The sequence below is a fragment of the Nematolebias whitei genome, chromosome 11 (assembly GCF_014905685.2).
Source record: "Nematolebias whitei isolate Nwh7 chromosome 11, NemWhi1, whole genome shotgun sequence".
Taxonomy (NCBI): Eukaryota; Metazoa; Chordata; class Actinopteri; order Cyprinodontiformes; family Rivulidae; genus Nematolebias; species Nematolebias whitei.
In genome coordinates, this window is record NC_056508.1 from 15,984,106 (window position 1) to 16,006,747 (window position 22,642).

A 22,642-nucleotide genomic window follows, 5' to 3' on the forward strand; every position below is an offset into this window, starting at 1 on the left:
GGGGGGGGGACATGAACCAACTGGTTCATGGCTGAACAGTATAAACAGATTAATATCAATGAACTGATTATTGATCAAATGAACTGATTGGTAACAATAGTCATGAACTGATTAGTGACAATAGAACCAAAATCACAGACACAACTTGTGACTGATAACAACATCTCACACTGTGAAGCATGCAGACAGAAGTGAGCTAAAACAGAGTTCCATGAAAAAACAACAATATTCATTCTGTTAGAGCACTAAGGACAGAATGTGTCATGGAACGAGCCGTCACATCACGTAGGTAAAAGTGAATAAATGAGCAGGGTGTTGACCATGCAGCCGCAGTGCAAATGTCCTGCGTTGACATACCATTATGCAAGGCAGTCGAAGATGCGATACCCCTGGTCGAGTGTGCTTTGAGGTTGACAGGAGGCTCTAAATCTGATGCTTGTAGGCTTCAGAAATGGCCTCACACAGCCAGTGTGACAAGCGCTGGGTGGATAACGGGCGACCTGCAGATGCATCTCTATAATGCACAAACAATTGTTGAGTTTGACGCATTGCAGCTGTGCGCGCTATGTAACACGTCAACGCCCGCACCGGACAGAGAAGATGAAAAGATGCTTCTTCTTCTGATCTGTGGGGGGGAGGGAAAAATCCCTCCAACGATATCTCTCTTGATTTAAAAGAGCTCGTGATGTTTTTAGGCATAAAAACTGGGTTTGGTCTTAAATCAGCTGAACTACCGTCAGCCTGGATTCTGAGACATAACGGAGCGGCAGAGAGGGCAGATAAATCACTCACCCTCTTAGCGGATGTTAAAGCCAGCAGCAGAGCTGTTTTAAGAGACAAGAATTTAGGTGAAACCTGATCCAAAGGCTCAAATGGGGCTTTGATCAGGGCTCGCAGGACCAGCGTTAAATCCCACTGTGGAACAAGTGGGCGTGAAACAGGCCTACGTCTTTGTACACCTTTTAGAAACCGCTTCATCAGCAGGTGATTAAAAGCTGTTCTGTCTCCGAACCCTTCGTGGCAGGAAGAGATGGCTGCAGCGTACGTTTTAATCGTGCTGAATGCCAACATCCTATCCATCAGCTGTTGTAGAAAAGACAACACGCCGCCTAATGGACATGAGGTGGCCTCTAAACCTTTCTCTGTACACCAGCGCTGAAAAGCTGTCCACTTTGATGTGTACAGAGCTGTGGTAGATGCAGCATGTGAATCTTGAATTGTGCGCACTACCTCCTGAGGGAGACCCATCCTCTCTAAGCGGGACCGCTCAGCGGCCAGACCCACAGGCGCTGACCTATTTCTGGGTAACTCCTGATCGCTCCTCCTGCTTGAAGGAGAGCATCCTCCCTCCACGGCAGTTTCCACGGACGACCCGACAACAGACGTTGCAGGACTGGGAACCATGGTGTGTTCACGCGCTCGGGAGCTACCAGGAGAGCTGTCAATCCCTCCTCCTGAACTCGGTTCAGGAACCGTAAAATCAGAGGAGGTGGGGGAAACGCGTACAGAAGCGTTTTGGGCCACGGGCTGTGAGCAAATGCATCCACCCCCAGCGGTGGATCGTCTCGCGGGCTCAGGGAAAACCATAATTGACACTGAGCGTTCTCTCGCGTCGCAAACAGGTCCACAGCTGCTTTGCCAAACTTCTGCCACGTCTGAAACATCAGGTCTGGATGGAGGGTCCAGTCCGCGTGACGTGGCCCGCCCCTGGACATCACATCTGCCCCTCTGTTCAGAACACCGGGTATGTAAACCGCTCTGATGGAGAGCAGGTTTTGGTGAGCCCAACACAGTAGCTTTCACGCAATGTGTAACATCTGGGCTGAACGCACACCCCCCTGGCGGTTTATGTACGCAGCAGTCACCATGTTGTCTGTGTGAATCAACACGTGTTGATTCTGTAGCACGGGAGCAAAGTGATGAATCACATTCAGCACTGTGCGACACTCCAAAACATTGATGTGGGCTGATGTGTGGTGGGGCCACAGCGCCCCTACTGCTTGAGATAGGCATGTCCCCCCCAACTTGACAGCGACGCGTCCGTGAAGACTGACACGTGTGACGTGGGACTGCTGACGGGAACTCCCTCTGACAGAACCAGGATGTTTCCCCAGTGTCGGAGGTCTGCTCTCACGGAGGGAGGGACAGTGATCATCCGTCTTTTGTGTTTTACTGGATCCACACGCAGACGCGCAAACCACCTCTGGAGGCGTCTCATGTGTAACAAACCCAGCGGAACCACTGTGTGAGCTGATGACATCATTCCCAACAGCTTCATGACGGAGACAGCTGTTATCACTTTGCCAGGTCTTACGTGGCGGAGTTGACTTTTAAAAGTGTCGATTCTCGTTTGTGATAAGCGAGCCTTCATGGTAATTGAATTTAATTCCACTCCCAGATAAACAATTGTCTGGGCCGGGAAAATCGAGCTTTTCTTCCAATTTATGGCGAAGCCCAGGTTTAACAGGTGTGATGCCAACACCTGAGCCTGCATCAGCGCCTCCTGTCTGGAGTGTGACAGGAGCAGCAGGTCGTCCAGGTAAAACAAAACTCTCATCCCTGCTCTGTGCAGTGGATGCAGGGCTGTCTCCACACATTTTGAGAACGTACGAGGCGCGAGGGAATACCCGAAAGGCAGCCTGTTGTACTGATACTTCATCCCCTGAAAGGCGAAACGCAGAAATTTCCTGTGTTTTGGGATGATCGGTATGTGAAAATAAGCATCTTTTAGATCGATGGAAACAAACCAGTCGTTTCTCTGGATGTTGTCCAACAGCTGTCTGTTTGTCAACATGTGAAACGGTCTGTCCATGATCGCTTTGTTGAAAGCTGACAGATCCAGAATCGGTCTCATCCCTCCGGTCCTTTTGGGGACCAGGAAGTAGCGTGAGTAAAACCCTGTGTTTTCCTCTCCGTTGGGAACTCTGGAGATTACGCCTTTTATCAGAAGCTCCTGAACTTCTGCATTTAAGGCTGAGATTTGGTCTGGTGATGACAGGACCGTCTCCATAACTCCTCCGAACGGAGGGGGTCGGGTTGCAAATTGCAGCGTGTAACCCTTGCATAACACTCTGTCCATCCATCTGTCCGGCGAGCAGGTTTTTAGCCACTCTGTGTAACGTTCGTGGAGTGGACGTGCATTTAAGTGATGCGCCGTGTTTTGAACGGATGTCATCCAATCCTCCGCCTCGACCGCCATCATGCGTCGCGGAAATGTTTTCCGCGTGACCCAAGGCGAGGCTTCCTCGAAAGGGCTGTTCTGCACGCGCCCGTGCGCTGTGTCTGGATCGCGGACCAACCTTCATGTCCGGGCGGGGCGGTGTGTGCCGAGGCGAAGCGTGTGCCAGCTGATGATGTCGTGAGGCTGCACGTTTAACGTCGCTGTGCGAACGTTGAGAGGCGGAGGGCGTGACTTCATCAACGCCGTGCTGTCGGAGTGAAGGTTGTGAGCCTCGCGGGAGCGCACGTTTTCTCTGGAGGGACGCGCGCCGCTCTCGCTGGGGGCGGGGCTCGTCGCCGGGTTCGTTCAGCTGTCTCACGCTTATGCTGCTGTGAGCTGCTGATCGCTGAGACGCGGTGGATGACGGCCGCTCACGTTTGCTCAGGTGAGGCGTGTGTTGTTTTCGCTGAGAGCAGGGACCTCCACCGGACCCGGCCTGCGGTCCCACATTTATACCGATGTGAGCCGGTGAGCGCCGGGCAGCTGTGCGTGCATCATCAACACAGCGCCGTTTGGATGGAGGCTGCTTGCCTCGCTCGGGTGCGCGTTTAACACCACTTGGGTGGTGATCGTGCGGGTCTGATTTATAACGAGTTATTTCGCTTACCGTAGTGTCGAGTGAGCGTCTCGTCATGTGTTGGAGCGGCGGTGGGTTTAAAAAACCTTTATTTAAGGACACCGGCTCTTTATGTGTGGAGGATGTGTGTGTAGCGGCTGTGAGCTCATCCGAGCTTACAGACTGGCTAAAAACAGGCACTTCGGTCATTGAAAAATCATTTATTTCAACTTCTGTGTCATTTATACACACATCCTCCGCAGACCGTCATTTTTTAAATCTTCTCCCCCGTGAGCCCTGCGATTTGTTTGCCCCGAGCGCCGTCTGCAGGCGATCTCTGGGGAAACGCTGAAGTGCAGGTTGCCGGAAAGAGGGGGGGGGGGTGGTCTCTGATGGGCGGGGCTGGTGGTGGAGCTGAGCGAGACGAAGCTGCTGCGGCCGTGGAGCGCCGATGTTTCTGCCTCTGCTCGCGACGATCTCTCCAGCGGGCCGGGGGACGGGATGAGCCGCGCGGCTTGATGAGATGGCGCACAGCTTCTGACATCTCCGACTGCTTCGAATTCGCCAGCATGGTTTTTAAGCTGCTTCCGAACAGCGCGTCCGACGTGATGGGGCCCTCCATCAAGTCCTTGTGCAACTTTTCCGGCAGCGAGGGAGAGTGACGAAGCCAGGTGGAACGTTGGATTACCATCATCCACGCTGCAATCCTCGACAGGCAAACCGTGGAAGCGGCGCACATGTTGAGGATGGCATCTGCCGACTTACACAGGGAGCTCTTTGTCTCCTCCGGCAGGTCTGCGGCCTCCAGTCTCTTCGACATGCTAAATGCTAGCAGCGCCACGTTGTTGCTAGCTGCGGCCACCTGAAAAGCACACTGGTGGGCTCGATTGGAGAGCGCGGTCACCGCCTGGTCGTGTTTCCCTGGAGGGACGGGACGCTGCTCCAACCTGGACAGCTTCGCTCCGAAGGCTTCCGTGAGGCTTGGCTCAAGGGGGGGTACCGAGGGATAGCCCCATTCGGTGAACTCCTCCACTCTGGTGATGGGAGCGTAAATGGAGACGGGTGCCCTTAACCTACCAGGACCGGCTGCGGCCTCGTTCCAGTACGATGTCACCGCTGGAAAACGAGGCCAGATGGGATCAAGACGGTTAGCCGGCGTGGAGCCAAACCTTCCCGCAAGATCATCCGATCTGAGCGGGGGGGGGTGGGGGGGGGGGTGGTGAGGGGACGGAGAGCCCCTTTACGTTAGCAGCTTCCCGGATAATGGCGGGCAGCTCCGAGAGGAGTGCGCCGACGGCAGGGAGCGGTGTGGCCGTTGAGGCGGGAAACCTCGGGGGAGTCGAGCATCCGCTCGGCCTCCCTCTTTCCAGCACTGCGCTCCCCGGGAGGGAACGAGCGTCGGGGCTGCTGCTAACGTCACCGGTCCCAGAGGAATCATCCGATTCACTCCGAGAGCCGGCGTTGAAGAAATCCATGGCGTCGTCCAGCGAGCAGTCTCCCGCCACGGACAGGCAGTCCTCGATGGTAGCCTTAAACAAGGCTGCTCTCCTCTGCCTTTCCTCCGGTGGAAGCTCGTCACAGAGGCGGCAGGAGGAAGCGCGGGCGACGTGGCGGGGACCCAGGCATCCTTCGCAGGTGTCATGCCGGTCGAAGCTGAGCAAGTAACCGGTCTTGCAGGAGGGACACAAGCGGATGGTGCTGGAGCTGGACATCTCGTTGAAAGGTCAGTTGTTTTTTATATTAGCTTGCTGAAGAAAAATGGGAGCAGATTACCCGCTCTTAATGTAATTTATACGGATCGGGTGGGGCCCACACAGCAGGTGGGCGTGGACTAATTTTTTCAGTATGATGCTTGCGCATAACAGGATAAACCCATCAGCGACAGCCTTAAAGGGCGAAGCCTATATGACATAGAACACAACTAGTAATTTAACATGTTTCATTAACTAAAACTGGAGACATGAAGTATTAATGTTGATAAATTGTGGTACAGAACAGTCAGATAACGCTTCACAATGGCAAAAAAAAGTGTCGTATTTTCATCAACTTACTGGAGAAAACACGGAGAATGAACTACGTTCAATGCTGAACCGCTGCTGTTTGGAACTATTTACCGCTGCGTGACCCACGTGACTTCCGCATTCCATTCTTTCTATGGGAGTCTATGGGAGTGTCGGGACTCTCTCTTTATGGGGCTCTGGTTGTTCAAGCCAAGAGTCACAGCACTGGCGGCTGAGCACCCCCAAAGGTCAGAATCTAGAATCGCCTCTACTTTAAAGCGTTTTGTGTCGCTGCCTGTAACTTTCTTCACAGCATGTGGATGAGCATGTGTCACATCTTTGTTTCCTCCTCAGTTCTCTGAGATTATCCTGTTAGTGTGTGGAGGAGTAAACCCAAGAATATCCTCAGTGATCTGCCTCCTTCCGCTCCTGCTGACTCATGGACTCGACACATCACAGCCAGGTGCAAAGGACCATGAGCCGGCCAGGTAAGACCCGCTGTCTGAGCCGCACCGTGGGTTTAATAAATGCAGTTTGGGCTCTTCTCGGGTTTGATGCTGACTTTCTGCTAGCTGAGTGTAGCTGACGTTAGCTGCGCGCGCAACAGGTTAGCCGCTAGCTGGTTAGCCGTTAGCTCCGAGGAGCTGTCAGCACCGAGGACAGCTCCGACACGATTTTACCCTTTATTAGACAAAAAACAGCAATAATACACTTATTTGTTAATTATAAAACGACTAAAGGTTTTAAATCACGCCACTTATTAGTCACGATGTTTAGTGATTATAAGTAGCAGGAACTCCTACCTAAAGTAATCATTTTAAAAGATTTATAAATAATAACATCTCAAAATACTTTTTTTTTGTAAGCATAAATGAGTATATATTTTAAACGTACTTTTTAGATCAAAGTATAAATCCTGCTAAAGTTCCAGTAAAAAGCTGTTGGCATTAAAACTTTCAGACTTTTATGATACTTTGAATGATAATAAAAGATAATCAACGACTCTTCTACAACGTCACAGCTGATACTTTACTGGTACTAGTCAGTGGGACGGTTCTTCATCCGATCTTCTTTAAAAATAGAGTTTTGCTGTTATTCTCACACACTGATGGAGTGTAATCTAATTACAGATAAGCTCACGCTTTCTAGTTATTCTCTTGTCTTAATCTTGATTTGCGACCTGTTTTCTGGTGTCTGTCTTTAAGGTTTTGGTGAGACTTCAGTGAACTTCTCCACAGGAAATGGATGTTCACACATGAATTCAGCGGAGAGTGATTTGGACAATCTGCGTTTTGAACTTGCAAAGGTACTGTGTCTCTTCTGGGGCTTTCGGCACTTTGTTCCTCAAAGGCAGCTAAGACAATGGTGTCATGTCTGTCCTTTCAATTCCAACAGACAGAAGATGAGATTCAGACCCTGAGGCAGGTTCTTCTGGCCAAAGAAAAGTATGCAGCAGACATCAGGAGGCAGCTGGGCCTGAGCCCTCTCAGTAACGTCAAACAGAACCTGTACAAAGGCTGGCAGGAAGTCCAGACCTCAACCCCGTAAGGTTTTATTATTACAAACCATTTATTCAACCAATGACATTAAAAGTCTCATTATCAAGAGAGACCTGGCCAAGAACGGTGGCAGCACAAATCATACAACCACAGATATAAAAACAAGATTAAAATACACAGTGGTAAATGAAAGATAAAAAAAAACACCCATAAAAATTAAAATGGGACTAAAAATAGAATTTGATATCAATTAAAACATTTACAAACAAAAGCCTCATTGAGAAACTGATTAAGAATGGCCTTAAAAACATTAAATGAGACCAAGTCCTTCAGCTTCAAGCCCTAAAGCTGTTGACTCCAGTCTGAGGGAGCAGCAAACTGGAAGGACTTTTTGCTGTGATCAGTACGAACCTTAGCTATGATTAATAAAATTAACTTATTCAAGCACAGAAGATAACCTCCTGAACATTTCCTAACACAGGACAGGAGGTAAGGGGGAAGTAAACTCAAGGTGGCTTTAGTAAATAAGGCTATGCCAGGGATAGAACCTGCAGGTGGATAAGGCAGGTCTACAGAAGACAGTGGTGGGTGAAGGATCCAGAACCAGAGAAAACACGTAGGAATTCATGATCTACAGAGTCCAACGTATGCAGCCAGTGAGAAGATGCGTGCGCATAAATCATGTCTCCATAGTCTGATAGGAACAAAAGTGGCAGCGACAAGACATGTTCTAGCCTCAAACAATAGACACATCTAATTTTGAAATAAAAACCCAACTTTAACTTCAACTTTTTTACCAGCTGTTGAATGTGGGGATCAAAGAGCCAGAGATTCATCAATAATAAAACCAGAGTATTTATACTTAGACAGTACTTTGATCTAAGAGCCTCAAAAAGTTATAATGGGTGGTAACAACTGTGGTTTAGATAAAGTCTTAGTATTAGGAAGAAGCATTACTTTTGATTTGTCAGCATTCATAACAAGTTTTAGGTCACCCAGGTTGGACTGAACCACATTAAAAGCTGCTTTTCAAATCACTTTGTACTGTGTTGGCAGCACAATATAAGACAGCATTATCAACATAAAAATGAAACAGCACGTGAGCATACATATCTGAATTGTTAATATAGATTCTAAAAAGAAGAGGACCTAGGATAGAGCCTTGTGGAACACCATCATATGTTTGAAGACAAGTGAAAGAAAGACCTTCCACCTGCACACACTGACCTGTTAGACAAGTAGTTCATTAATCATTTTACCGCCTGCTGAGATAGTCCAATGTCAAAGAGCCGTTCCAACAAAAGTTCATGGTCAGCTGTATGAAAGGCTTTTGATAAATCAAAAAAGAGAAAGCTGCACAGTGTTGCTTTTTATTCATGCCTTGCTCTAAAACCAGACTGTAAGTCAGTTAAAATACTATTACAATGTTAAAGTCTTCCAGTTGTTCACTGACTCCAGAACCTTGGCCAGTGCAGACAGCTTGGAGATGGGCCTGTAGCTCTTCCCATTGGTCAGGTCTCCACCATTAAAGAGGGGAAGTAAGTGCACTCAGACTTCCAGGAACATGGGGCTCTGCTGAATACATCAAACTGTAAATTTATAAGTTACTGTTATGAACATTTGGCATGCATTGTCTCACATAACCACATCAACACTGGAAATGTCCTCAGTCACCCTCTGAAGTCCACTCTGATCTTAAAACTGCATGTTTTGTTGTTTCAGATATCTGACAGCCTCTGCCACACTGGAGGACATCAGCCACTCCAGCGCGTGAGTCTTTTTTCCTCAATGTTTTGCCCTGAACAGTCATTAAACAAGCTTCCCTCGTAAGAAGCCGGTGATGGGATTGTTCGGGTCAAGCAGGATTGGTGTGCTGTTAATAGCAGCACGAGGAGCGGTGATGTTCACAGGCTGCACTACGAGCAGCCTGAAGGCTTTGTCTTCTGCAGCATATGGACAGTGGACACTGACGTCTATGAGCCTGCTGTTAGCTTGAACATATGTCTTCTGTATGCACTCGCATGTTATGCAACCCTGGCTCTGCTCGTTGGTCAGATATCAGATAATATGTTTTTCTCTGCAGATATGCGAGAACGCGGGACGGTCTTTCTCATGCAGGCCAGGTGACGTCCTCTGCGTTGTCCAGTGTGGGGGAGGTCCTCACCCGTAGACTGGCTCAGATGAGGTAAACCCACAGCTGCCTCAACTTCACCCTCCAGATGCACTCTTTTTATATTCATATCATAAAAACAAATAATTTACACGTAAAATTAAGTGGTGATAATGATGTCAACAAACAGGAAAATTAAAGTCCCTTAAAGGATGAAGAAGATCTCTTGTGCTCTTTAATGAACCTAAACCAACAGTTCGTCTTTTTATGTTATTAATAAATTTTTCTGGTGACAAATAATGTAGCTACTAACAATTAAATTTTTGAACCTACTTCACTCAAAAACTTATTTTAAGCAGTATATATTTTCTCCTGTGTCATAAATGATCAGTTCATGACATTGGCGTTATTATTTTAGATGTGTTTTTTGTTAACATTGTAGTTTATTTAGGATTATTAGACTGGTCAGATTGTACAGGAGTTACATGAGATAATGAGTATATACAGTAACCGTAGAGATATAATCTCCTTCAGTTGAGTTGGAGCCTCACTGTCCGTCTTTAAGCCGTCACAAACAAAAATCCTGCGTCAGCGGCCTTCAGCTTGTTGTTGTGAGGCAGCGTGACGTTGTTTATGCATCTGTCTTGTTTTTCTTCATGCTGCCAACTCACAGAGCCCTGCCTCTCCCAAGCCCAACACGGTAAGATTACCGAAGTAAAACAAACCCACAACAACAAACACAAAAAATAGTCAAAAATACAAACTAAGATGTATTTGTCTGTTTTTACAGCTGTAAACATGATAACAAATAATCTAAGAAGAGTTACATTTAAAACAAGTTCACAGTAGCAGGCTAAGGCATGATTTGTTTTTACTTTATTGGCTTTTCAGAACACAAGTTTTGATTTACATTTTAACTCATAAGCAATTGTAACGTAACGTGAAACAACATAACTCATCATAACAATACGTGTCAAACTCAAGGCCCGGGGGCCAAATGTGGCCCTCGTTGACATCTTATCTGGCCCACAATATGATATGTGAAACCTCAAATACTTCGATCTCTTTCATTTTTTCAGTAATCTTTGATTGTGATGTGGAAAGCACAACAGAGAACATAAAATGAGATCAACCAAACTATTACTGAGGAACTTGTGACCAAGAAAAGATGCTGGGGATCTGATTAGAGTCAAGGTAGTTTCTGAAATTGGCCCTTAGTTTGAAAAAGGTTTTAATTTTGGCCCCCTTTTGTAAGTGAGTTTGACACCCCTGTCATAACATAAGATATAAATGTTATGATTCTATTGGTGTGTGTGAATCCAATGGTGCAGGCAGACACAGGGAACTTGCAGGATAAAATAATAAAATATTTATTAACATAATAATAAGCTGACGAGGCAGCAATACTCAAAGAGGGAGTGGTGAGCGAGGAGACACGGAGGGAGACAGACTCAAAAGCTTTGTAGGACAATGTGCGGACACAGGGAACATAGACACGCAGACTTAAATACAAATGCCAATGAACAGACAATGACAAACACCTGGGGAAGGACAACAGGTGGCAGAGGCAGGAGCTGATTACAAGAAGGAGAAACACTGAGGAGAGCAGGACAGATAACACAAGAATCACAGAAACACAGATCCTCTCAGTACCCCACCTCTAAGGACGTCCCTTGACGTCCCAAAACCACATCAAACAACTCAGGTTGGAGGAGGGGGGAACCGATATGACAGAGGGCAAAAAGGAAAACACGAAGGAAAATAAAACAAAAACCAACAGGATAAAGCCTGGGAAACATGTACACAATAAGCTAACACAAAAAGCAAACACAAGGAGTTCAGTCGGACGACCCGGAGACCGTCCATCACTGAGCAGGAGCTGTGTCTGCCCAGACCCTCTCTGACTCAGGGCGACGGGAAGTGCAGAGAACATTGGAGATGCTGTGGTGGCTAGGGGTTGAACGACTACATAATTTTAAAACTCGACATTAACATAATAAAACTCGAGTAGAACTTGAGTACTTAATGACATCATAGGATTTAAAGATACAAAAATAAATAAATAAAACTGCAAAAAAGGTCATTATTTACAAAAAAAGACCAACAAAACATTGGGAGCGTATATTATGCTTCTACTATTTATCATACAGCAAATAAGTCACAGGAAAAACTAAACTATTAGTTATTAATATTAAGCTGCAAAAGTGAAGAAACGAGCAGCAAGTCAAAAATGAAACTAAAAACAGTGGGGGGGTCGACCACCCCGCACCACAGCCAGCTGTGGTGCGTATTAAGTTTAGTTTTAGAGATTAATGTGTTTTTTTTTATATATAGGTTTAGAGATTAATATTTTTTGCTTTTTGTTTGTGAAACAAGGTCAGAGGAAGCTGGTTCTGGTTCGGTCGACTGGACCCGATGTTACACCATATCCTGTGACCTGCAACAGTGCATGCAACACGGCCCCCTACGGTCACAATATACGGTGGTCACAAAATATGGTGCAACGCCGGTTTGAAACGAGCTCCAAACAGTCAGGAAGTTGTTTCATTTGCTGTTTCCTTATGGTAGTTGAACCAGAAGATTCATCTTTAGTGAAATATTTCCAGACTATTGATGCATTTCTACCTGTTTGTCAAGACTGGGCCTGCTCTGCTCCATCCGTCTGCTTGGAGGAATCCATTTTGTAACCCGCACCCCGTGCGGATCATGTGACACGTGACGTAATGACGTAACGGCGGTGTAATGACGTCACCGCAAATACTCGACGTGAAATTAAAAACCTCGATAGGTGTCCTAGGAATCGATGTGTAGATTACTCGAGTAGTCTGTTAAAGCCCTAGTGGTGGCAGACTAAGAGACCACTGGAGATGCTGTGACAGCAGACGAAGAGACCACTGGAGAGGCCACAACAGCAGGGGAAAAGACCAGTGGAGAGGCGGTTGATGACGGTGAAGAGACCACTGGAAAGGCTGTGGCTGCCAGTAAACCTATGAAGAGAGCTGCATGCAGTGAACCAGGAAAGAGAGCTGCAGCAGGAAGGAGAGCCACAGATGTTGAACCAGGAATGAGGACCGGTGGCGGCGATAAGTCTGGTGAGAGAGCTGCAGCTGGCGAGTCTGACAAGGGAACTGTGGCTGTTGATGAACCCAGAAGAGCTGCAGGTAGAACCAGCAGCTCTGCAATAGGCAAAGAGATTAGCAGCTCAGCAGTAGGCGAAGGGACCAGCAGCTCTGTAGCAGGCCAAGGGACCAGGGGATCTGCAGCAGGTGAAGGGACCAGGGGATCTGCAGCAAGTGAAGGGTTCAGGGGATCTATAGCAAGCAAAGAGGCCAGAGAATCTATAGCGCGCGTAGAGACCGGCGAGTCTGCAGCTGACATAGAGACCAGAGAGGTTACAGCTGGCATAGAGACCAGGAAGGCTGCAACTGGCATAGAGACCAAGGAGGCTGCAATTGGTATCGAGACTAGGGAGGTTGCAGCTGGCATAGCTACCTCAGGTACTGCAGTGGGTGTAGTTACCTCAGGAACTACAGTGGACACAGTTACCTCAGGGACTGCAGCAGGAGTGGCTACCTCAGGGACTGCAGTGGGCATAGCTGCCTCAGGGACTGCAGGAGGCGTGGAAGTTTCAGGATACATGGAACTCTCAGGAAGTGTGGAGTGCTCAGGAGGTGTTGAATCCTCTTTAGACGTGGGAACCTCTGAAGAAGTGGGAACCTCTGTAGATGTGGTAACCTTTGAAGAAGTTGGACCCTCTGGAGACATGGGAATCTCTGGAGACTCAGGACCCAAAGGAGACTCGAGAACAGGAGACTTGGGAACCACAGAAGACTTGGGGACCACAGGTGATGAAGAGGGAGAGTGAGAAGCATCCTCCTAGACCTTCTCGGAAGAGTGAGAGACGCCTTTTTTCATTCAACCTTTATTTATACAGATTGATCACATTGATCCTCAGAGACTCATTTACAAGTGAGACCTGTTTTACACAGACAAAAATAAGGAAAAGACAAAACACAAGGAGAGGGGAGGTAAAAAAAATTGTATCCCACACCGTGTCCTGGCCGGGGCACAGTGTAAGAGTTGATAAAAAAGACCTCATGCATAAACAGCAATATAATGACCTCATAATACATTTATGCATGAGGAGGCTGATGAGGGCAGTGAGTTGTCCGTGGACTGCCAGAAAGTTCCACGGTCCTGATAAAAGATAACATAGTGTATATCAGCCTGCTCAACTCTGACACAGATCTACAGATGTCCTCGGGAGGGGAGGGATGGGGGGGAGCAGAGCTTCTCATTCATGTAAACAACCAGGAGAAGTTTGAGATAGCTGGCCAAATCAAGGCTGAGTGCGGGAGCCAAATTCAGATAACACAGTTATTTTGGGTCAGGCAGACGCTATTGATTTCCGTATCTGCCTTCAAAGTTCTGCTGGTATGTCTCACTGGTGATTCCAAACAGCCAAATTTTGTGGTCACACCACTGAACCAAGCTTATAGCCTTCTCCAAGGTCAATTCCTTGCCACCAATGAGTCCCAGGAGCTGCAAGTGGCCTGCAATTCTCAGAAATCGTGTCCAGCTTATGGCTCAGTTCATACAGCGTCTGAGTCTGAGAGCTTACCACTTGGTACATTTCTTCATACAAGTCGGGCAGCTTTACCAAGGCCAGAATGGCTGCTGACATTTTCTGCATTTGTTGATAAACCAGGTAAACGCCAACTTCAAAAAGCAAAAATCCTGTTATCATAAATCCAGTTATATATGCGTCCTCAACATCCTCAATGGAACACACAAAGAGACACCATCTTCCACTGTCCCCAGGAATTCATAGTATATCCAGCTTTGAGTGTCCCTTCAGGGCATGAGGGCTCTCCTTCACCCAGTCTTCTTGTTGAGAAAATTTTATTACTTGCGTTGAGAGACCAACTGACCATATCCATAGTTTACAGTTCGGAGGATATGTAGTGAGAGGCTCTGATAGGAATCGCAAGACAAAGAGCAAAGCAGGAAGGAGGGCAGGAGCAGGAGGGAAAGCATCCGTTCTCATTGAGAGCAAGCAGGAAAGTGACCCTCTCTGGTCACTTGGTTCTGGTTCTTTGGTTCTTGGGTCCTCTCGGGTTCTGACCCCTATCGGAGGAAGAATGTGAGGCATCCTCTAGGACCCTCACAGAAATGTAACAAGCAGATGGGTTTGTCTGCTGAGAAGGATGTGCTGCTTCGTTGGCTGAGTTGGACTCTCTGGAGGTGGTGCAGGACACGCTGGCATGGGAACAGGACACGCTGGCAGCACAGAAGATGGGCTGAAGTTCAGCAGACTGGAACTGGGTTCTCTGTCTGCCCTTCTTATGACAGCCAGATGGAATGGAAGGTGGATCCACAGGGGGAGCCAGTCCCTTTGATGATGGTCTGGGTTGGCTGGAGTCTAGGGGTGACTAGATAAAAACGTGCAGTCCCCGTTGCTTCTCCAGCACCTCATCATGTAGCTCCTGCATCCCCAGGGAATCAATCAGTCCAGGCAGCCAACGGAAGTGGCCAAAAAAAAATCTTCCGTGACGACCAATCTTGCCGTCAGGTCTCTGGAGGTGGACACTGTTTCAATAAACTTTCATGTTATCTTGTGGAGCTGCTGTTCATCCTCCAGGGTGAGCCCCGCAAGGAACGGGCAGCTTGCTGGGTTCTCTTTTTGGTCCGCATATTCTCTTATGATTCTGTTGATGTATGTGAACTCAATGGTGCAAGCAGGCACAGGGAACTCGCAGGGTAAAATAATAAAAATATTTATTAACAAAATAATAAGCTAACGAGGCAGCAGTACTCTCAGAGGGAGCAAAGAACAAGGTGACATGGAGGGAGACAGAATCAAAAGCCTGGTAGGACAATATGCTGTAGACTTAAATCCAAACAGACAATGACAAATACCTGGGGAAGGACAACAGGTGGCAGAGGTAGGAGCTGATTACAAGAGGGAGAAATACTGAGGAGAGCAGGACAGATGACACAAAAACCACAGAAACACGCACAGATCCTCTCAATAAATAATTTTCATACAGCCGAACGTAACTTTGAACTGTTCAGCCATGAACATTAGTAAAAGCTTATCTCAGAGATGTATTAATTATTAATTTCTTTTTGTTTCTCACCCAGCACTCTGAATCACAGTATAAGTGTGCCAACCATGAGGTAAAATATAAATAATTAGTGGTAAAGATGGCTGTTTTTCTGTTTTAATTGGTCCTCTCGTCTCTCCAGACATTCCTCTACGTTCAGGTCTATGGAAGAAATTGTGGGAAATGTGAAGGTGAGTTTGTCAGGAACGCTTGCAGAGAAAAACAACATGTTGTTTGAATATTGATGGCCTGCATGTGCTTTGAAGGATAAGGTGACTGGAAGTCTGTCCAGTAATGGAGACACCTCAGGCTTTGAGAGAAGACACATGAGATGAAGACATTCTAACCTTCTACAGTCCATTATGAAGTAATGATATTTGACTCCTTTGTCTGATGGACATTGTCCACTCGTGTTTCTGTCAATACTGCGTGAGAAATAAAACCTTTCGTTTAAATAATTTTCAGATTGTTGTGAAGGTAAATTGTATACCATACTGATAAGTTCACAAACTCTTGTATTTTAACAAACCTGGGCTGTAAATCCATTTTCTAAAATTAGATACATGTACTGCAAAGTCTAACAAAGTAGAGTCAGGTCCTCTGGACGGATTCTTGTCGAAACAGTTCATCTTTAATCCAAAAGACTTTGTCAGTCTGAGGAGCTGCAACAAACTCCGTCTCATAAATAGTACCTTTTCATAGTGGGTCAAGTTTGTTGTTGACATCCAACTAGCTGTTCACATGTTAAAGGAGGACCATCAGCCTAAAGACTGATCGTTAGTGCCCTGATGGCTGCTTGCTATTCACAGGGGGCTGAGTGATTCCTCAGACTGACAAAGTCTTTTGGATAAAAGACGAAATGTTTCAACAAGAAGAATCCATCCAGAGGACATGACTTAACGTTGTTAGATTTATCTACCTGGATTATTGAGCAGCATCAGGACTTACTGCAACATTTTTGTACAGTCAACATTTTCAATAAAATGCATTAGAATGTGTGCAGTTTGTTGTTTTTATGAAAAGAAGTGTTATACTTCTTATTCGGCTATTCCCTCTTAAGGGGTCTCCACAGTGAGTTTCTGTGTCCTCTGTCCTCACTCTGTCCTCTGCATCCTCTCTCCAACTACCTCCATGTCCTCTCTAACTGCATCCATGTATCTCCTCTTTGTCTTTTTCCTGGCAGCTGCATTTCTAACATCCTTCTACCAATATACCCACTGTCCCTCCTCTGGACATGTCCAAACCACTGTCCCTCCTCTGGACATGTCCAAACCATTTCAGTCTGGCCTCTGTAACTTTATCTCCCAGTTTTTCAACATGTGCTGTACCTCTGATGATCTCATTCCTAATCTTATCCATCCTTGTCACTCCTAAGGAGATCAGAATCAGTTTATTATTGCCATGTCAATGAACGAGGTTCACAAACTAGGAATTTGCTTCGACATAAGGTGCGAATAGTAATAAAGTAAAATAAAGTAAAAATTAAGTAAAAATGAGAACATTACATAAGACATAAGACCTGTGTACACCCACAAATAAAGTAAAATTAAAAACATAACATAACCATATGTACACCCATACAATAGAGAACAATAAAAAAGCTTAGAGAACAGTACAGATGGAGTATTCAGTTATAATACAGATGTAATGTGACCAAAGCAGAAATTATGAGGTAGCATTATGAGTGTTCAGGAGTCCAACAACGGTGGGGAAGAAACTGTTCTTATGGCGGGAGGTTCTGGTCCGAATGGACCGAAGCCTCCTGCCTGAGGGGAGTGGTTCGAACAGTCCGTGTGCAGGGTGAGCAGGGTCAGCTGTGATCCGACCTGCTCGCCTCACAGTCCTGGAGACGTACAGGTCGTGGAGGGATGGAAGGCTGCAGCCGATCACCTTCTCAGCTGAGTCCACAACGCGCTGCAGTCTGAGTCTGTCCCTGGCAGTGGCCCCGGAGTACCACACCGTGATGGAGGAGCTGAGGATGGACTCCATGATGGCCGTGTAGAACTGCACCATCAGCTTGGCCTTCTTCAGATGTGGTGTTCCAGACACAGAAATTAATGAACATGTAGTTTAAAGGGTTTTGAGACTGTTTTGATTGTTCTCCTGTGTGGTGATTATTTGTATTTAAGTTGAAGATAAAGAATAATAAGAAATAGCCACCAAGAGGCGCTCTTGCTCTGTACAAGAGATGGGGACCGGAATTGTTGGTGTGTTCAGTAGAAGAAGTCCGATGAGGAAATAGTAAAGGAGCCATGAGGTACTTCCAGTTATCTGCTTGAATATGATTTTATTTTACCGAGTGTGTCATACACAACACTGAACATCTTCATTTCTGCTACTTTCAGTTCTGTCTCCTGTGTTTTTATCCATGTCTCTGTCTCCAGACCACACGCTGGTCTCACCACTGTCTTGTAAGAGCTGGACTTGTGTCTGTAGGTGGCAGCACATTGTCACAATGACCCCAACAGAAATAAATATTCATATACCTCGAGTCTGAATATTAATTACTAATTGGTATGCATAAACAATGTAAGCGGACGTTAGAAATCAAAAGAGGGATTTCTTTTGAATGAAAAAACAAGTTCCCTGACCGGGAATCGAACCCGGGCCGCGGCGGTGAGAGCGCCGAATCCTAACCACTAGACCACCAGGGATGTGTAAACAAACTGTCGCCGACTACCAATAAATAACTCATAATACGAAGTCATGTTTTGTGCTTTAAACCTCGAGGACTCATTTACAATGTTTTGAATGATTTCAGTTTTGATGGTTGTTGAAAGTGAAATAATAAACTTTATAAACACGAACAGAACCTACAGTCCATCTTTATTGATGGTTGTGGGTTTAAAGTTCTGGTTCTGCCCGTCTTGTGCTTAACAGCTGACACAGCGCATTAAATTAAACCTTTCTATCCTTCTTTCTTCTGGTGACGTGACGGGGCCGCACGTTCCGCTCGTCCCCAAACTGTCTGTCACTCAGGCCCCGCCCACGAGTTTATGCAGCACGCGCAGCTTCTATAAAAGCTGCTCACAGCGCAGTAGGCTTGACCACAGCTGAGTAGAGACAGGCAGGGTCCAGACCGGGTGTTGTACACACATGGAGCAGAGTTAGTCCTCATCCAGACCTTCTACTCAGAGTTAGTCCTCATCCAGACCTTCTACTCAGAGTTAGTCCTCATCCAGACCTTCTACTCAGAGTTAGTCCTCATCCAGACCCTCTACCTTCACAAGAAGTGCAGACCACCAGCTCCTACTCTGAAAGGTAAGAGAACTTTATCATTTGTGATGATTTCATGTTTTTGTAGGTTTTGTAAGTGCAGAGGTAGCTTTAGCATGGAGTCCCTGACCTCTGTGGACACAGAGGCTTCTGTGTTTATCTCCAAAGCCTTCAGCTGTTCAGAGTTAATCCTTGCAGCCTTCAGCCGGTTCCTTCTTCATCCTCTTAACGTCCTTCAACGTGTTTTGTCTTTGTAAACTTATACATGTTGCAGGAACATAATCATGATAAAAAGGTCCTTGTTTTAAATAGCCCAGGTTCTCAGCCAGCTCGTGCAGACCAGCTTGCAGCACGTGCACACATTCTGGATCACATTCTGGTAATCTGAGTCCTGGAACCAGAGCAGGGCGGCTGCTGCTGGTCTGCATGAACGGATTATATTTCATGGCTGCACAGGTGGCCTACAAGGCAACTACCCAAAATTAAAACCATACGCAGTTTCATTAGAACTCAGGTGGGAAATCAAATTATACAACGTAGAACTTACAGAGCATATCATTTATAGAAAGTACAGAAGGTATAGAATGTATAGAGTGTATCGTTGATAGAACGTATAAAATGTATAGAATGCATAGAATGGGTAGAAGGTATAGAACGTATAAGTTATAGATTGTATATTAATCTAATTACCGTAAACGGTTGTTTTGTCGGCTGTGAGCAGTTCAACTCACCACATGAGTTATACATTTATATCAACATATCATTTATAGAATGTAAATAACGTATCGCTTATAGAATGAATAGATTGTTTAGAAGGTAAAGTTTGCTTCCCAGCCTGATTTGTCTGTTCTCCTCTTCAGCTCACCATTTTCTATCAGCGAGCAGTCAGTTTGGAGAAAATGGCAGCGATTCCATCAAGCGGTTCTCTCATCGCCACACACGACTACTACAGAAGTAAGTCTGCCTCGCTGTTTATACTGAAGAAAACAGGATAATGTCTTTATACAGTATACTGAAGAAAACAGGATGACATCTTTATATACTGAAGAAAACAGGATAACATCTTTATATATTGAAGAAAACAGGATAATGTCTTTATATATTGAAGAGAACAGGATCATTTGTTTTGGGTTTTTCTACTAAAATCAAATGTAAATGTGTTTTTTAGGACGCCTCGGGTCTAACTCCAGCAGCAGCTCTTGTGGCAGTGCTGAGTACAGTGGGGAGGTCATTCCACACCATCCAGGTAAGAGAAGAGACAGACTCATTTTAAACATCTTAAATAATATAATAATCATACATGACACAAACATCACCATCAAAACAATCAAATGTTAATACATTTTTTTTGCACGCAGCTCTTCCAAGGCAAGACTCTGGACACTGGTGGACTTCGTTTTTCTTTGCAAAGCAGAACCAGCTCGGCATACAAAATGGATCTGACAATCAGAAGTGAGTATCAGAACATCGCCTTCTGAAGTTCCTTCAGAGCGTTTGGGTCGACGGTACTGATGCTTTGTTTGTGTTGCAGGAACAGAACCTACACGGTGACCGATGGTCAAGTGACTTGCATCGCCAAGGAAATGGGTTTGAGTAGACAACCCAGTGAAAGCAACGAAAATGGGAAATTAGAACCCGCATCCCCTCCACCGACGTCCTCCTAGGACCTGTCCCCCCACAGTGTCCTCCTAGGACCTGTCCCCCCACACCACCAAAAACTCCTTGGACCTGTTCCCGCTACCCAAACAACATCCTCCTAGGACATGTCCCCCCACCAACATCCTCCTAGGACATATCCCCCACCAACGTCCTCCTGGGACATATCCCCCACCAACGTCCTCCTGGGACCTGTCCCCCACAGTGTCCTCACCCTCATCTTGCCATCTTTCTCATAGTCCAGCAGTGGAGATGTAGATGATGGCGGTAATGATGATGGTGTTTTGTCTCCTTTAGTAAATGTAGTTTGCTTGTCTGTTTGCCTGTATATATTATATTTTTATTACGACCAAAACTAAAAAAAACCTCAAGTATGTAAAAAAAAAAAGTATTTCATGTATTTCTTGTAATGACTTATCATTTATTAATAACAATAAAATAGTTGTAGTCATTACTTTTGTTTGTGTTTCCTTACATCTGTTAAACAGCAAAACTCTTACATGATGAGTTTCTGACAAACATCCGGGGTATAAAAATAACCCATCAAAGCTGCAGACTAACTTAATCTGTTTACCGTTGATCTGATTAGAAGAGATTAATTCAGGTCAGTAATTGTCCTGTTGTGAATGTGGGTCACCTGCTTCTGAAGACGCCGTTAGAGAGGAAAGGTCTGGACAGGTGTAGAGACTGGAGCGCGCAGGACATGTTTGCTGCTCATTTACCGGTTCCACCACTTTACTGTTGGATGCATTCAACTCGATGGCCACCGCATCTACAGTGGTGCTGTAAAATTGGAGAACTCTTTATAATTTTCTATGTTTTTGCATAATATGACCTAAAGCATCCTCAGATTTTCACACAAGTCCTAAAAGTAGATAAAGAAAACCCAGTTACTTGGAGGAACTTTAGTCCATTCCTCCGTACAGAACATCTTCAACTCTGGATGTTGGTGGTTTCCTCACATTAACTGCTGCTCCAGGTCCTTCCACAACATCTGGATTAGATTAAGGTCAGGACTTTGACTTGGACATTCCAAAACATGATCTTTATTCTTCTTGAACCATTCTTTGGTAGAACCACTCGTGTGTTTAGGGTCATTGTGTCGCTGCATGACCCACCTTCTCTTGAGGTTCAGTTCATGGACACATGTTCTGACATTTTCCTTTAGAATTCTGATATAATTCACAATTCATTGTTCCATCAATGATGACAAGCCGCCCTGGCTCAGATGCAGCAAAACAGGTCAAAACCATGATACTACCACCACCATGTTTCACGGATGGGATAAAGTTCTTCTGCAGGAATGCAGAGTTTTCCTTTCTCCAAACATAACACTTTTCATTTAAATCAAAAAAAGTTCTACTTTGGTTTCATCCATCCACAAAACATTCTTCCAACAATCTTCTGGCTTGTCCACGTGATCTTTATCAAACTGCAGACGAGTAGCAATATTCTTGTTGGAGAGCAGTGGCTTCTTCTTCAACTCTGCCATGACACCATTGTTGTTCAGAGTTCTCCTGATGGTGGACTCATGAACATCAGTCAGTGTGAGAGTGAACTTCAGTTGTTAGAAGTTACTCTGGGGTCCTTTGTAACCTTGCTGACTATTCCACACATTGTTCTTGGAGTGATCTTTGTTGGTCCACCACTCCTGGTTAGAGATTCATGAGTCTAACAGCCTCAGGGTATAAGCTGTTCCTCAGTCTTGGTTCTACACTTAATGCTCCTTAACCTCCTTACTGAGGGGAGCGGGGCAAAAAGTGTTTGTGCTGGGTGAGTGAGATTCTTCATGATGCAGGTGGCCCTCTTCCTGCATCTGGAGGTGTAGATGTCTGTGATGGTGGAAAGGCTGACTCCAACAGTCTTCTGTGCAGCCTTCCATCCATCCATCCATTTTCTTCCGCTTATCCGGGGTCGGGTCGCGGGGGTAGCAGCCTAAGTAGGGAGGCCCAGACTTCCCTCTCCCCAGCCACTTGGGCCAGCTCTTCCGGGGGAATCCCGAGGCGTTCCCAGGCCAGCCGAGAAACATAGTCCCTCCAGCGTGTCCTGGGTCTTCCTCTGGGCCTCCTTCCGGTGGGACGTGTCCGGAACACCTCACCGGGGAGGCGTCCAGAAGGCATCCTAAACAGATGCCCAAGCCACCTCAACTGGCTCCTCTCGACGTGGAGAAGCAGCGTCTCTACTCTGAGTCCCTCCCGTTTGATCGAGCTTCTCACCCTATCTCTAAGGGAGAGCCCAGACACCCTACGGAGAAAACTCATTTCGGCCGCTTGTATCC

The 22,642-nt window shown here is 46.1% G+C and overlaps 2 protein-coding genes and 1 non-coding gene across 3 annotated transcripts; 2 read left to right on the top strand and 1 right to left on the bottom strand.

Moving 5' to 3' along the window:
* The first annotated feature begins 6,151 nt into the window (after positions 1 to 6,151).
* On the top strand, positions 6,152 to 15,921 carry LOC119416739 (tumor protein D54). The gene is made up of 9 exons (XM_037683924.1): positions 6,152 to 6,264; positions 6,982 to 7,082; positions 7,172 to 7,320; positions 8,998 to 9,045; positions 9,359 to 9,460; positions 10,059 to 10,085; positions 15,530 to 15,565; positions 15,635 to 15,683; positions 15,759 to 15,921. The coding sequence occupies exons 1-9, from the start codon at positions 6,216 to 6,218 to the stop codon at positions 15,825 to 15,827; spliced, it is 630 nt and encodes a 209-aa protein (XP_037539852.1). The 5' UTR covers positions 6,152 to 6,215; the 3' UTR covers positions 15,828 to 15,921.
* A 2,153-nt stretch (positions 15,922 to 18,074) lies between these two features.
* trnae-cuc lies at positions 18,075 to 18,146 on the bottom strand. The gene has a single exon. It is a non-coding gene; the product is annotated as a tRNA-Glu (tRNA).
* Positions 18,147 to 18,674: 528 nt separating this feature from the next.
* ppdpfa (pancreatic progenitor cell differentiation and proliferation factor a) lies at positions 18,675 to 20,815 on the top strand. The gene is made up of 5 exons (XM_037683925.1): positions 18,675 to 18,753; positions 19,569 to 19,662; positions 19,877 to 19,954; positions 20,067 to 20,160; positions 20,240 to 20,815. The coding sequence occupies exons 2-5, from the start codon at positions 19,608 to 19,610 to the stop codon at positions 20,370 to 20,372; spliced, it is 360 nt and encodes a 119-aa protein (XP_037539853.1). The 5' UTR covers positions 18,675 to 18,753; positions 19,569 to 19,607; the 3' UTR covers positions 20,373 to 20,815.
* Positions 20,816 to 22,642: the final 1,827 nt, after the last annotated feature.

Coding starts and splice junctions, on each gene's coding strand:
- LOC119416739 (XM_037683924.1), top strand. CDS start 6,216: ATGGACTCGACACATCACAGCCAGGTGCAAAGGACCATGAGCCGGCCA. Junction 7,083..7,171: donor TGCGTTTTGAACTTGCAAAG/GTACTGTGTCTC, acceptor CAATTCCAACAG/ACAGAAGATGAGATTCAGAC. Junction 9,461..10,058: donor CGTAGACTGGCTCAGATGAG/GTAAACCCACAG, acceptor GCCAACTCACAG/AGCCCTGCCTCTCCCAAGCC.
- ppdpfa (XM_037683925.1), top strand. CDS start 19,608: ATGGCAGCGATTCCATCAAGCGGTTCTCTCATCGCCACACACGACTAC. Junction 19,955..20,066: donor GGTCATTCCACACCATCCAG/GTAAGAGAAGAG, acceptor TTTTGCACGCAG/CTCTTCCAAGGCAAGACTCT. Junction 20,161..20,239: donor AATGGATCTGACAATCAGAA/GTGAGTATCAGA, acceptor TTTGTGTTGCAG/GAACAGAACCTACACGGTGA.